Genomic DNA, 13,546 nt, shown 5'->3' with positions numbered 1-13,546 from the left:
GAGATTAAAGTTGTGAGCCACTATTCTTGGCTACTTAAGGCAAAGAGATGACTCAGCCTAGTTCAGACTTGCAATCCTCCTGCTTCAGCCCCTTAAGTGCCGGGTATAACGCATCATGTCCGACCTATAGCTATTTTAGAGCCCTGGTAGTTTTGAATACGTAACACTGCCACACGGACAGAGCTTATCAACAGCACAAAAACTTACAACTTTGCAAACTTTCTGCAGAAGTACATATACAAAATCAACAGGGGAAGAGTGCTTCTCAACAGGATTCTGGAGCACCTGGACGCCTTGAGGCCACGCCCCCAAACATTCATTTTAAGTTACACAAGTGCGAAGACTGGGGAGATAGGATGATTGCTGCCTTGCTTGAGGACCAGAGTCTGACGCCTGAGTGCATGCTTGTTTCCAGGTGCAGCAAGGCAGAGGCCAGAAGGATCCCAGGGCTTCCCGGACAGCCAGCCAGGCCTACCTGGCAAGATCCAGACCAGAGAGAAAATAAACAAGCAAAAATAAAGCTGGATGGTGGTGCCTCTCACCTTTAATCCTAGCACTTGGCACTTGGAAGGTAGGGGCAGATGGACCTCTAAACTTGAGGCCAGCCTGCTCTAGAGTAAGTTCCAGGACAGCCAAGGCTACACAGAAAAACTGTCTCAAAAACCAAAACCAACAACAAGCAAAACCCCACAAAACAACAAAACCTGGAAAACAAACAGCAAACAAAAAAGTGGACAGTGCCTGAGGAGCACCACCTAGGCTGTTCTCTGGCCTGCATGTTCAAGTGCATATGAACACAGGTGCACAAAGCTGGGGCCAGAGTTCCTCCACTGAAGATGATCCTTGCCTCAAAATGGATCAAAGACAAAATTGTCAACACTTTTAAGAAAAGAATTTCAGGACTCTTAGAGCTAGTCACAATTCTTTTTTTTAAAAAAAAAATATTTATTTTTATTTTTTATGTACATTAGGGTTCGCCTGCATGTATATCAGTGTGAGGGCGTTAGATCCCCTAGAACTGGAGTTACAGACACTTGTGAACTGCCATGTGGGGGCTGGGAATTGAACCCGGGCCCTTTGGAAGAGTGACCTGTGCTCTAACACCTGAGCCACCTCTCTAGCCCCCAGGCACAGTTCTTAAGACTTGACACTGAAGTACAACCTATAAAAGTGACTAATGAGTAACTAATCTAATGGGAATTCTATGCTCTGTCAAGAGCCCAGTTAAAAGGACTACAAAACCACAAACTATTGATTGGGAGGAAATATTTGCAAATTGCACAACCCACGAAGGACTAAGATCTGGAATCCATAAACAAACCGAGGCTGGAAGTGTAGCTCAGTAGCAGAGCACTTACCTAACCTAGCACACAGATGCTGGGTTTGATCCCCAGCACTGCAAACTGCCCAACACTCGACCACCAGAGCACCTCAACACCAAGAACCGGGACACTGCAGGAAGCAGACAGGTGGTAAATGCTTTTTACCCAATCAGTTTTACCCGAGATAAAAAGATTACCAGTAACCAGGGAAATGCAACGTACACCCTCATCACAAGGTAACTGTAAGAGCTACTAAGACAGCAGAAGCTGCAGAGCTCAGCAGTCCAGAGCACCTGCTGCTCTCCCAGAGCAGCCGAGTTTAGTTCTGAGCATCACACCAAGTCTAGGGGATTTGAGGCCTCTGGTCCCCACAGGCACCCTCACTCATGCACATACGCGCACACGTGGACGTAGAGCTACACAAATTAAATTTTTTTAAAATTTTTATGCACATTAGGGCTCGCCTGCATGTATGTCAGTGTGAGTACTGAGTATTAACTGAATGGTGACCCCCAGTCAGCTCGAAAGAAAAGCCAGTGGCCCATGTGGTAAGCAGCACAAATCTTTATTTCCTCACACACCAACAGGCCACCCCAGCTGCCTTGTCAGCCCTCTCTGCCTGCCTCACCTCAACTCAGACAAGCTGTGGCAGCTGTTCCTCCCCTCCAGCCAGCTGCAGCCACTTTTCTGTTTCCCCTGCACCTCTGTGACAACCAGCAGGCTTGTGCAGGTCAGCAGAAGTGCTAAGCCGCACACAGGGCTCAGGCTGGTGCTTGGGGGCAATGTACAGAGTAGGTAAGAACCTCCTTTGTCTTACGCCTCCCCTTTGGGCAAGCTTTGTCTACGGGCGTCTCCTGCAAAGGCTGCACTCTGTTGCTATTCACAGCAGCAAGGGCTCAGGCCTCCATCTTGAATTGGTGGTTTCTGAGTTGGCTGTGGTTAAGGTAGTTATGAGAGTGACATCAGCCAAGTGGACTTTTCTTTTCCCAGGACCAGGGCCTTCCAAATGCTCCCACACCACCCGTTACCATTAGATACTCTCTAATGGTAACTCTCTAGTCACATGGACACGGGAGGGAACCTCTCAGGATCGTAACTAGAACTCTGCTGTCCACTCCAAGTCTAGTCCGTTTCCTAGAATCGGGTGTCTCGGACCCTCCCATTTACATCCAGGCTTCCTGTCTCAAGGCAGCCCTCCTCTGCTTCGCTGCACCACACAGGCACTATCGGAGGGTTGGGGGAGGACAGCGCACTGGGTACAATCCTGGAGAGCTAGGAAGGAGACAGGACAGGGTCCGTGTGTCCAAAACGGAGGGGGGCGGGGCACAGAGGAGATAGACAGAGCCTAGGAGGATACCCGGCATCCACCAAACCAAAGATTTATTAGGACCACCCGTCCTTTGGAGCGGCTGCCCAAGGTCCTATAGAGACGGCTCATCCTCGAGGGTGACAACTCTGACTTGCCTAGCACTCTGCTGGGCCACTGAGCAGTCAGGTCTCTGGGATGCAGCTTGAACTGATGGGAAAGGTCATTTGGCCAGCTCCTCAGCCACGGCTTTTCGTATCTTGTCCTTGAGGTAGGCGCCTTTCTGCCATTCAGACTTGAGATCCAGCCATTCATAATATGGGACCTGGAAGAAGGTGGTAGAGACAGATCTCATGGGCTGTGGAGTCCTTCCCACTGACAGTCCAGTGACTGACGGACTTAAATACCCAGCCCTTGTCCTCAGGAAGAGCACAGGGGCAAAGAGATTGCAAACCAGACAGGTCCCAGCAGGGCTTCTGAAGAAGATGTGACAGAAACTCATGCAGCCCCAAAAGCTCTGCACTCTCTCTCTGCAGGAAAGTCAGCACTTCTTCCCATGTGATCTGAGCGCCAAGGTTTCCCCGTGTTACGGCTCCGCACGGGCACACAGCAGCAGTCGGTTACTGATCTCAGCCCTAGCTCCACAGGCAGAGCAACAGTTCCCGGGGCTGGGCTGCACTCTCGGTGTGTCCACAGGAGGCAAGCTAAGCCTCTGTGTGGTGGTGTGGGGGAGAGGTACCTGGCCTAGGGTTCAGAGCTGGGCACCTGTCTATATCCTTCTAGTCTTTAAATAAGCATGGGCTTCTCCCTCTGCAGTGGTCCCTTGCCTAAAAGGTACTCACATCTACTACCAGGAAGCCTGCAGCCAGCACATGTCGACGGGCCAGGACAAAACGGCCCAACAAGTCCTTGCTTCGGCTGTTGAAGTTAGGGAACTCCCAGCGCAGGAAAGCGATCCTAGCAGGAGGTAAGGAAGGGTGCTTACAAGGCATGCACTCAGATTAAGACAGAGGAGTTAAAAGACATTCAAGAACAGCAGTACCGCTGTATCCCTTCCCAGGGCCATGACCAGAGATCCCTGGCCACCTACCTTTTGGCTCCTGGGGGCAGTGGCTGGTTCCCAACTGGCTGGGCAAGGTGAGGAGCAGCAAAATCCCTCAGGGGCAGAAAGCGGCCATCGGCATCCAGGAGCACCTCTGCATCTGGGGGAGGACACAGGCGGGGGAGGGATGAGGACCTGCAGTGATGCCTTAGAGACCCCACAGTGAACACACAAATAAGCACTGGGTGCCTGCAGCTCTCTGGGTCCTTGCTGAGCCACGCAGGGACTTAACAGCAGGCCTGTCAGCTTTAGACCCTTTCCTAGAAGAAGGGAACCCTTACCCAGCACCCAGCCATACTGGGTGACCACCTCCAGGCTGCCCTGGTCAGGGCTCCCCAGCAGTGTCCTCAGTGTCTCCTGCAGCTCCTTCTGGAGCGGGGTCATCTTCTTGCTCGAGGACGAGGGGCTGAGGGCTACAGCCGAGGCTGGCAGGAAAGGACCTTTATAGTCAGGGTGCTCCAGCAGGGCAGTGGTGTTGATGTGGACCAACTTCTGGAAGGTGCTCTGCTCCTTTGGAGACTTGCTCCCTGGGGGATGAGAGAAAGGGTAGGCTGACGTCCAGCAGCAGGTCCAGAAATGGGGATCACAGGAGACTACATGGGAAGGCATTTTGGGCTGGGGCTCCAAAGTGAAGATCTGTAGGCCAACTTCAGGGAGTTGTTGAAGAGTCATCATGGGGGTGTGCTTTGGGTGCTCTGGCCTTCTCCTGTCTCTGCTCCAGTTTCTTCCCTGGCTGGTAGACCAGAAAGCTTCCATGCCACAGTAGAGTGTGCACGCTTATGCGGTGTGCAGGGCAGAATCCTCACCTAGGAATTGTTGGTGAAGTCCAGGATGGAGAACTGTTTGCAACTCTGCTTCTCGAACCTGCTGCAGCACACACAGCGCCCACACTAGGTCCACCTGCAGGGCTGGCTCCAGGCTCCCCAGCATGGAGTCCAGCCTGTCATGTACCTGGGGAGGAGAGCACAGGCTCAGCCCAGGGACTGCAGCGTCCCAGGAAAGTCTGCAGCCAGCCCGTGCTGGACCTGTCCTACTGGAGCCAGGGCCAGTTACTGGAGAGCAAGACCAACATCCTGACTGGGTTGGTGCAAGCCAACCAACCTGACTGGGTTGGTCAAGGGACCTTCTTTGTGCTGGGAGTCCAGTATCCTGGTGCTCTTTAGCTAGGTTTATCCACATCCTGCCCACCAGCAGGGACCCAAGGCCCTTGAGATGCTCCCAAGTGGGCACTGTGATAAAGGAAGGATTTTTGGCCAGGGCACCTAGGTGGTTATACTGCTGTTGCCCTGACAGTCTGCCTGTTCTCCAATGGTCTCTGGGATGCCCCCCCATAACAAATGTGCCCACCCCCAACCCCCACCCCTGCCACTTCTGGACAGTGGCTTGAGCCAGAAGTTAGTGGGTCAGAAAAGTGGTCGTTCAGCGTCCATACCAAGTTGAAGAACTGATCCTCTTGTTCAGGATGAAAGTTCAGACGGGCGAAGGCGAGAAGAATGCTGCACAGGTGGGACAGGGGGACATCCTGGGCCCTGCTCAGGAGGTGCTAGGCCATCAGAGTGACAAAGTGAGTGTCCTGACAGCAGCTGCCCCCCCTCTTGGGAGCCCAGACTATTCCCAACTCCCTGACAGCTGATTTAGTCACTGACAGCTCTAGGGACAAGTGCACACAGGCACCGTGTTTCATGTAATTCCACTGGAGTGGGCAGGAGCCGGGAGACAAAGTTGTCACCCCCCACAGAGCTGCCCCAAGATGAAGGGAAATAGGACATTCAGGAACAAAACAGTTCCTTGATTGCATGCCCGCCCCCCGCCCCCGACTATTAGACATCGCTTTCCAAATCAAAGTAAGAAAGTCTGTATTTACAACCCCAAAGGAGTTATTTTCAGCTTGGCTTTGCTTCCATAATCAAAGCAGCGATTCCCAACCGAGGCCTGCAGAGCCTCTGCACAGAGCCCCAGAACTGGTCCTAACTCACCTGAGTAAAGGCTTCAAACAAGGGCAGGTTGAGCCACTTAAGGAAGGCAAAGGACTTGGCGCAACGGGCCACCTCGCCAAGTGTCATGCTGGGAATGAAGGGCAGGAGGTCAGCAGCTAGGCGCTGGGACACTTGGGTTTGGTGGAAATTGAGTTTACCTTTGGGATGGAGCAGACACCAGAGATTCGTTGTGGGGGAGGTCAGTGCCCCACACCCACTGCCCGCCCCCGTCTCAGACTTGACATCTAGGGGCCTTGGTGTCTGTGACTCAATTTATCCCAGAACCAAGCAAGGGAACAGGGCTCAGGAGTCACAGTTTCTATGGCAGCCTTCTGGGCCAGTGCTCGCCATCATTAGGACAGGCACTGAATTTGACAAGGCTGCAGATGTCCTCTGCCAGGCCCCCTCTTCTCACCGTAGGCATAGGCCAGGTCCAGCAGCATGCCTTTCGTCAGCGGGAAGGGCTTCTGTACCAGGTGGTAGGAGATGGCCCGCAGCAGGGGCACCGACCGCCGGTTCTGTGCCGCCAGCGTCACGAGCACCTTCCGCAGCTCCTCAGGGCCGAACTGCTCCACCAGCTCCAGGCACTGTCAACCACAGCCGCGCAGGGATCAGCTGAGGTGGCTGGGACGGCTGGGGGCAGGGGTCCCATCCAGTGCAGCCCCTGTGAGATAGCAACTGGGCCTGAGCTGACTCAACACAGGCCCGGCTGCACAGAATCAGCCTTTTCGCCTGCCCCAGGGACTCCTGGGCCTGAAGGGCAGTGTCTGCAGCCAAATTTATCCCTGGGTCCCAGGGCAGGGGACCCAGGGCCCATGAGCAGCAGAGTTTGCTGTGGCAGCCATCTGGGCCAGCTCCCATCATGAGAAGACGGGAACTGAATTTGACTTGACTGCAGAGATAGCAACACAAAAGGGGCAGCGGACAGAACCACCTCTAGGAGTTTTATCTAGAAGCTGAACTGTGCATGGGACAGCTCAGGCCTGACCAGGACTCATGGGTTCTAGTAACATCAGGAGTTGCCTACCACACCCACTTCTGACGATCATTTGGTGAGGTGTTGGATTTATGTGGTTAGAGTCCTTCCCGTGTGATGCCTGAGACTAGACAGAGGCTTCCAGGGCTCCAACCCCCTTTCTGCGGAAGACTGTCACCCACGGAACAGGCCCAAAGTCCCAGTAGGCCTGTTCTCAGCCCCATACCTTGTCTTCCAGGCGGTTCATCAGTGACTCTGAGAGGTGTCCTGCCTTCACCATCACGGTCACCACTGTACGGCTGTCACTGATCTCGGTCCAGCGCCGCTCCAGGTGCAGCAGCAGCTCCGCCAGCAGCTCCTGTGAGTGCTGCTCCCGCATGACGGAGGCACAGGTCTCAGCCAGGTAGACCAAGTGCTTGTACTTGAGTCTCCGCAGACGCCAGCGCACTTCCTGCTCCACCGACTGCAGCTCCTTGGAGGTCTGAGGAAGCACTAGTGTGTACAGGCTCCGCAGCAGCTTCACAAGGGTCCCGTGCCAGATCGAAGTTATCTGTGCAGAAAAGGACAAAGACAATATGAAGCCAGTTCCAAAGGTATTTAACCCCACTATTCTGAGCAGCTACTCCCTCCCCAGCCTCAGGGGACTCGTTTCCTGAGCCTGCTCCTGGAGCCTCCAAAGAACCTAGTGCCTCCAATAGAGGTGGCCTAGATAGTGTGCCATGGAAAGACAGAGCTCTAAGTGTCAAGAGAGATTCCCTAATACAGACTCACAACAGACCACAGTCCCTAGTACTGGGTCCTGGCACAGCCACGTGCTGTGCATCCTTGAGCTGCTAGCACAGCAGATACGAACACAGGTCAGAGGACATGGGCCCAAGGGCCTTACCTCCACCAGCACTAGCTGTCTATGGCCAGTCTTATTACAGACTTACTATTTTTGCTCACAAGGACACATTTTTAGGTATAAAAAACCTGGTTTTTCTTCAGAAAAATTATTATTTTGAATCCGAGAAGCTCCAACCCTTCCACTTTTCTTTCTGGTGACATGGAGTTGTCCCCAAGTCTCAGGAACAGCTGGGTCCAGATCCTGCTCTCCCACTGCCACCACTGCCTCTTTTCTGAAGAAGCTGACTCTTCTGTGCACGCAGTGACTCGGGTCTTAGGAGCTACGGGGGAGCCCCCCATCAGGGAAGACAGCAATGGTGTGATGATAACGCTGTCATTACTTGTGTCTCTCTGCACCCGACATCGCCTCTCCAAGGGGAATGGAAAACAAGCACACGGAGGGAGATGAGCTGGGAATGGAGGAGCTGCCGCCTGAAGGGCTGGGGAGGCAGGGCAGGCACTGCTGTTAGCCTAGCCCCGGGTGGTCTGGCTGCCTGCACCTCTGTAGCCTCCTGGAAAACTCTACCTTCATACACACACAGTGGGGACAGTGAGAGCCTCCAAGGACGGTGGTGCCCTGGGGAGCATGGAGAGATGCCAAGCACCAAGAAAGACTACTCAGATATGTGGACACACAGAGGGTCTTCCCAGGACATCTCTGCATTTGCAGGCAGGCAGGCAGGTCTAGAGGTGCAGTTTTCAAACCTGGACAGCAGCAAACCCATCACTGACATTGTGAAGACTTGGTTTTAGGGCTGGGGAGTAATTCGGAGGGTAAAGTGCCTGCAACTATGCCTGAAGGAAGAACTGACCCCCCGTAAGGTGTACTCTCAGTTCCACATGCATGTCATACAAACACAACCAAAATAACTACTTCAAACCACACAACCCCCTTTGCTTCTAGTGTTTCTGTCTTACTAATCTCTTCCAATACTGAATCTTGTATCTTAAGACTTAAACCAAACAAACACCACAACTGGAATTAAAACTCCACAGACTAAAAGGCTTATTAAGTTTATTTATGCACTATATACTCAGGAAGAAACACCTGAATCTGATGTGAATACACACAGTGTAAGCAAAGTAACATGCTTAACTACAAGAGTATAAGAAAGAGTTCTTCCTATACTACCTAAGTTCGAGGCCAGCCTGGTCTACAGAGAGAGTTCCAGGACAGCCAAGGCTACACAGAGAAACCCTGTCTCGAACAAGACAAAACAAAATAAACCAAGGCCACATCTTATTATAGTGGTTTAAAAACCCCAAGCTTTTAAAGCACTTGGCCCAACCCTTCTTTATCACACTGAGACTAGGGAGTGAAGGGCAGTTTAGCTCGGGCAGGTTGTACTTCCTTTTAGCTGATGGACTCTGGGAAACGGCTGTGTGAAGGAGTCTTTCCTCACTGGGGCACAAACTGGCTGTAGTGGAGAGCTGTCGCAGAACCACGCAAACAGGCCTTACCTTTCCCTCCTGCTCATCCTCTGAGGCTCTGAATGTGACTAGTAAATAGCCCCAGGTTCAGGGACCCTCCATTAGCCACCCTGCATCTCCTGACATCAAGGGTCGTGTCAATGGGCATCAGACACTGAGGGGTGGGAGCAGAAATGTAAGCTAAAGCGCTGCTGTTGAGGAGAAAGGCCCAAAGGAACTGAAAAGAACCAGGCTCATCTCCTGTACTTCTGATACCAGGCACCAGATTGCCTGTCTTTGACTCAAACATTTACCTAACAGGCTCCTGGGAGGATAAACAAAACGCATAGGAAAGTTCTTTGAAATCTAGACTAAGAAATGCCAGGAGCCCTGTCTACAACTAGTGCTAGTGGTGAGGGAGGGAGATAAGCCTCCTTGCAAGGATTCCAAAGACCTCAAGAGAAAAAGAGGGGGAGTACTATACTTTCCCCTCACCTACATCCCCAGGCAACATGTTAGCGCTCACCTGACTGTTGACCTGGCTGACAAGCTGCTGAAAGCGAGCATCCTCTACAAGCAAGGCCTTTTCCTTTGGCTTCTCGGACAGCAGGTAAGACAGCCGGATGAGGATGAGGGCTGCATGATTGTGGTGCAGGTGATGATCCCCACCTAGCAGTTCTAGCAGCTCCTCTGGCCTGGTGGCTTTCTCGATGAGGTAGTCCACCTCCTGGTGCTCTGCGTAGGGGGTAAACACCTGCTCTTTTCCCAACAGCTCCGTCAAGGAACCTGAGGAGGGGGAGCTGACTGAGGAGGTCAGAGTCTTACAGGCCACCCCAGCAAGTCTCAGTCGGGCAACTGGAGCAATGGTAGGGACCAGGCGGGTAGCTTCTCTCAACAGGCACGTGCATTGCTTCATCAGGCGAACTGCCATGATGGCGGGCGTCAGGAGAGGGAGGGAGGGAAGACTCCTAGCAAGCGATTCCAAAGTCCTGAAAAGAGAGGGGACTGTTACATAAACTTAGAGGACCATGACAATGACAAGACACAGCTATCCTGTACAACTGGCCTCAGTTTTTTCCTGTTCTCCACACCCATTACATATGAAACGGCACTGTCCGAAGCCAAAGTCCTGAGCTTGCTTCAGTACAGAAAGCGGTCGGACACCACAGCTCAGCATTCCAGCCTGGGAGGTGCCAGTCCCAGGGGCACTTCAAAACCCATCCGGATCCCCAGGTCCCACTCAATGTTTCCTGGATGCAAATCTGGTCATGTGTGTCTTGTACAGGGCTAGGTTGTTTTTAATTTCAAAGGTATCCAGGATCAAAATTTTTTTGGCTTAAAGAAACATGACAGGACATGCTAAGTCAGAATGATTCTGAGAAACCTAGGATACATAATTCATGTTCCTGAAACTTCTGGGAAAGCAAGTGAACACTACTGATATGGGTGTTAGATACAGACAGGCTGCCTCATTAACCAACCTGGAAAAAAGCCACCACCACCCCTTAACTTTGGGCTGGGGGGGGGGGATGTGTAGGGGGGGAGGGGCTGGAGAGATGGCTTGGTAGTTAACAGCATTCTGTTATTTCCAGGTAAACAAAATTCAGGCCCCAGGACCCTCAGTAAGTGGTCTAACTACCTCTAGGTCTCTGTGGGCACCTGCACGTGTGTCCACGCTCACACAGAGACACAAATAAAGAAACAATTTAAATTGGATTTTTTCTTTCTTTCTTTCTTTTTTTTTTTTTTAGACAGAATCTCATATAGTGCAGGCTGACTACAATTATTTTACATGGCTGAGGATGACCTTGAACTTCTGTTCTCCTGCCTCTCAAGCGTTAGCATTACAGGTGTCCTACCACTCCTGCTTTTACTCGAACTAGGCAAGAGTTCCAACTGAGTCACACCTGAAAACTTTTTAAAGCAAAACTCCCTACCACCACCCAGAGTCACCTTCCCAGTTTTCATCCAATCCCCGAGGCTCCACTTTGCACTTTCATCCCACAGTGCAAGACTTGCTACTGCCTTCCAAGCTAATCACAGGGCATGGCAAAACACACCGCCTTTCTTTCAAGTCCTGCAAAACTTTACCTTCTTCGAGAATATGCTACATATCCATGTTTCTTTCAACAAGTCTGCCCAGTCTTGTTCCCTAAAGTGAGACAGGAACCAGACGAGACAAATTACTGGATCTTGCTTCAACCAAAGCAGTGAACACCTTACATTTTTTTGTTTCTGGGAATAGGGTATATGACCAGCTCATTTTATTGTCATATGAACAGATTACTGCAGCTGTAAAAAAGATTGGCTTAACTTATAATTATGGGGACATAAAATATGGCTCAGAAGGGGGAAATCTGCCCAATCCCAATATCCACCACTTGCTGAACCCAGACAGTGAGGAAGCACTGGCAAATATCAATTTTCAAGACATCTCTAAGAATAATTTTTTCTCCCCAAAGCTGAGGACCGAACCCAGGGCCTCAAGCGCTCTACCACTGAGCTAAATCCCCAACCCCAAGAATAATTTAAATAGAACCTACGTTGAAGTAATTATCAACCCTGAAACCTAAAATGTAGAGACGCCAAGGGTCACTGCGGGGAGCGCAGCCTAGCCGACTAGGCCTCGTGTCCAACGCGGGCAGAGGGGCGCGTGCGCAATAGCAGGCTGGAACCGAATTCGCAACCGGCCAGCGCCCTTGGGTCGCGGAGTCCAAAGCCCCTTTCCAGCCCGCCCTCCCCCGACACAACAGCCCCGCTGGGCCTTGCTAACTGCTGCCCTTCCCGACCACCCTTCCCGGCCCGGGTACCCACGCTCAGCAACCCAGCCTCTCCATGACGCCAGACTGGTGCAGCGATCACCCTCGCTGACCTCCATCCGCCGTGGTGCCTCCACGCGGCCCGGCGCGCTCACGTACGTCACCTGCGCGCCGCCGCCGGAAGCGATGTCGCCGGGCGCTGTTGGCCGGAGGCCACGCCCTCCGCCTTTTCCCGGCGAGCTCCGTCTTGGCTGAATACAGGCTTCCGGTATCCGCAGCCTAGCGGGAGAGGCCGGTACTGGAAACACCGGTACTGGGAACACGGGCAGCAGGGGAGGAAGGGACGGAAGGGACTTCTGGAAGGCAGGGTCTGACTGGCCAGGACTTCCTTCTTGTGCGGTGTTGGGGTAGCGGCTCTAATGTCGGTCGGTGCTGCAGGAGAGGAGTGCGTGCGGACTGCGGAAGTGACCTAGTGGTGTGGGGCGGAAGGGCGATGCCAAATGGCGACTGATTACAGAGAAGCCAGTTGTAGCTCCAGCTGAAGGTCTTTTGGAAACGTGAGCCGTTTGTCTAGATTAAACAACAAAAGTACAGACACGTACGTGACAAACCTATAAGTTCCTGTAATTTCAGTACTGGAGGCAGAAGCAGGGGTCTGAGGCTAGCCTGTGCCAAGACGGAGGCCGATTCAAGAAGCAGAACAGCTGGGCATGGGGGTGCACGCCTTTAATCTCAGCACTGGGGAGGCGCAGAAGGAGCTCTGTGAGTTCGAGGCTAGCTTGGTCTGCATAGCGAGTTCCATGACAGCCAGGACAATATAGAGAGACCCTGTCTCAGCAACACACCGACCCCCCCAATAAACAAACAAAACCAAAAACAAACCCAGCGGGTTTGGGGAGATAGCTCTGCCCATAAAATGGTTGTTATGTAAGCTTGAGGACCTGAGTTGATCCCAAGAACATTAAGAACAAAAGAAAACTACAAAAAGTTGGATAGGATGGTGGGGTGGTGAGTTTTCCTTGTAATTCCAAAGCACGAACACTAGTAACCATACGACAGAGTCTATACTAGGCTGTTCTGAGATTCTTTTCTGCCAACAGAATCCAAAACTCTTCACTTTAGCCTCAGGCAGACTCTTTGGACAAGGGCAAAAGGCAGCCACTTTCTTCACCAAAACATCGCAAGAATGATCTCTAGGCAACACACTAAAATTCTCTGAACCCCACAGTTCATCAAGGTACATTCAGTACCACTGTCTTCCATGTTCCTACTAGTATGGCCCATTAAGTAGTGCTTAAAGCATTCTACTGCTTTCCTAACCCAAACTCCCAAAGTCCATATTACTCCAAACAAAAACAGGCCTATTACAACAATATCCCAGTTTCTGGTACCAACTTTTGTCTTAGTTTGGGGTTTCTATTGCTATGAAGAGACAACATGACCACAGGAACTCTTATAAAGGGCGACATTTAGTTGGGGTGGCTCACACAGTTTTAGAGGTTCAGTCAATTATCATCATGATGGGGAAAATGGCGGCATGCAGGCAGGCGTGGTGCTGGAGAAATAGCCAAGTGTCCTACATCTTGCAGGTAACTGGAAGTTGACTGAGACACTATCCTCAGCATAGAAAACTTTAAAGTCTGCCCCTACAGTGACACACTTCCAAGAAGGCCATACCCACTCCAACAAGGCCACCCCTCCTAATATATAAATATATAGTGTGTGTGTGTGCATGTGTGCACACGCGTGCATTTGGAGGTCAGAGGAAAACTTGTGGGAATTGGTTCCTTTTATCATGTGGGCTCTGGGA

The 13,546-nt window shown here is 51.9% G+C and overlaps 1 protein-coding gene and 2 non-coding genes across 6 annotated transcripts; all 3 read right to left on the bottom strand.

Annotated features, from left to right (window-relative positions):
* Positions 1-2,685: 2,685 nt before the first annotated feature.
* Tbrg4 (transforming growth factor beta regulator 4) lies at positions 2,686-11,906 on the bottom strand. 4 transcript variants are annotated; one of them, XM_059275465.1, is made up of 12 exons: positions 11,792-11,906; positions 11,069-11,129; positions 9,504-9,966; positions 6,909-7,232; positions 6,122-6,293; positions 5,707-5,864; positions 5,163-5,273; positions 4,537-4,681; positions 4,012-4,257; positions 3,719-3,830; positions 3,471-3,585; positions 2,686-2,953 (listed from the first exon to the last, which is right to left on the bottom strand). In XM_059275465.1, exons 3-12 carry the CDS (start codon positions 9,906-9,908, stop codon positions 2,852-2,854), a joined length of 1,890 nt encoding a protein of 629 aa, XP_059131448.1. In that variant the 5' UTR covers positions 9,909-9,966; positions 11,069-11,129; positions 11,792-11,906; the 3' UTR covers positions 2,686-2,851. The 4 variants fall into 4 exon arrangements, 3 of the variants coding, with proteins under 3 accessions (XP_059131448.1, XP_059131450.1, XP_059131449.1); XM_059275467.1 differs by having other exon boundaries at positions 11,788-11,880; XM_059275466.1 differs by lacking the exon at positions 11,792-11,906 and adding an exon at positions 11,521-11,698.
* Positions 5,962-6,091, bottom strand: LOC131921309 (small nucleolar RNA SNORA5). Its single transcript, XR_009381937.1, has one exon. It is a non-coding gene; the product is annotated as a small nucleolar RNA SNORA5 (small nucleolar RNA).
* Positions 6,468-6,603, bottom strand: LOC131921308 (small nucleolar RNA SNORA5). The gene has a single exon (XR_009381936.1). It is a non-coding gene; the product is annotated as a small nucleolar RNA SNORA5 (small nucleolar RNA).
* Positions 11,907-13,546: the final 1,640 nt, after the last annotated feature.

The sequence above is a fragment of the Peromyscus eremicus genome, chromosome 10, assembly GCF_949786415.1.
Source record: "Peromyscus eremicus chromosome 10, PerEre_H2_v1, whole genome shotgun sequence".
Classification (NCBI taxonomy): domain Eukaryota; kingdom Metazoa; phylum Chordata; class Mammalia; order Rodentia; family Cricetidae; genus Peromyscus; species Peromyscus eremicus.
Note: the sequence above shows the minus strand (reverse complement) of the source record. Positions and strands in the feature narration are given on the sequence as shown.

Bases quoted from the DNA above. Each gene is read 5' to 3' on its own strand.
- Tbrg4 (XM_059275465.1), bottom strand. From the start codon at position 9,908: ATGGCAGTTCGCCTGATGAAGCAATGCACGTGCCTGTTGAGAGAAGCT. The intron at 5,274-5,706 runs GTGAGTTAGGAC...CTGATGGCCTAG, and splicing joins TGTTTGAAGCCTTTACTCAG to CACCTCCTGAGCAGGGCCCA. The intron at 4,682-5,162 runs GTATGGACGCTG...TCTCCTCCCCAG, and splicing joins AGGATCAGTTCTTCAACTTG to GTACATGACAGGCTGGACTC.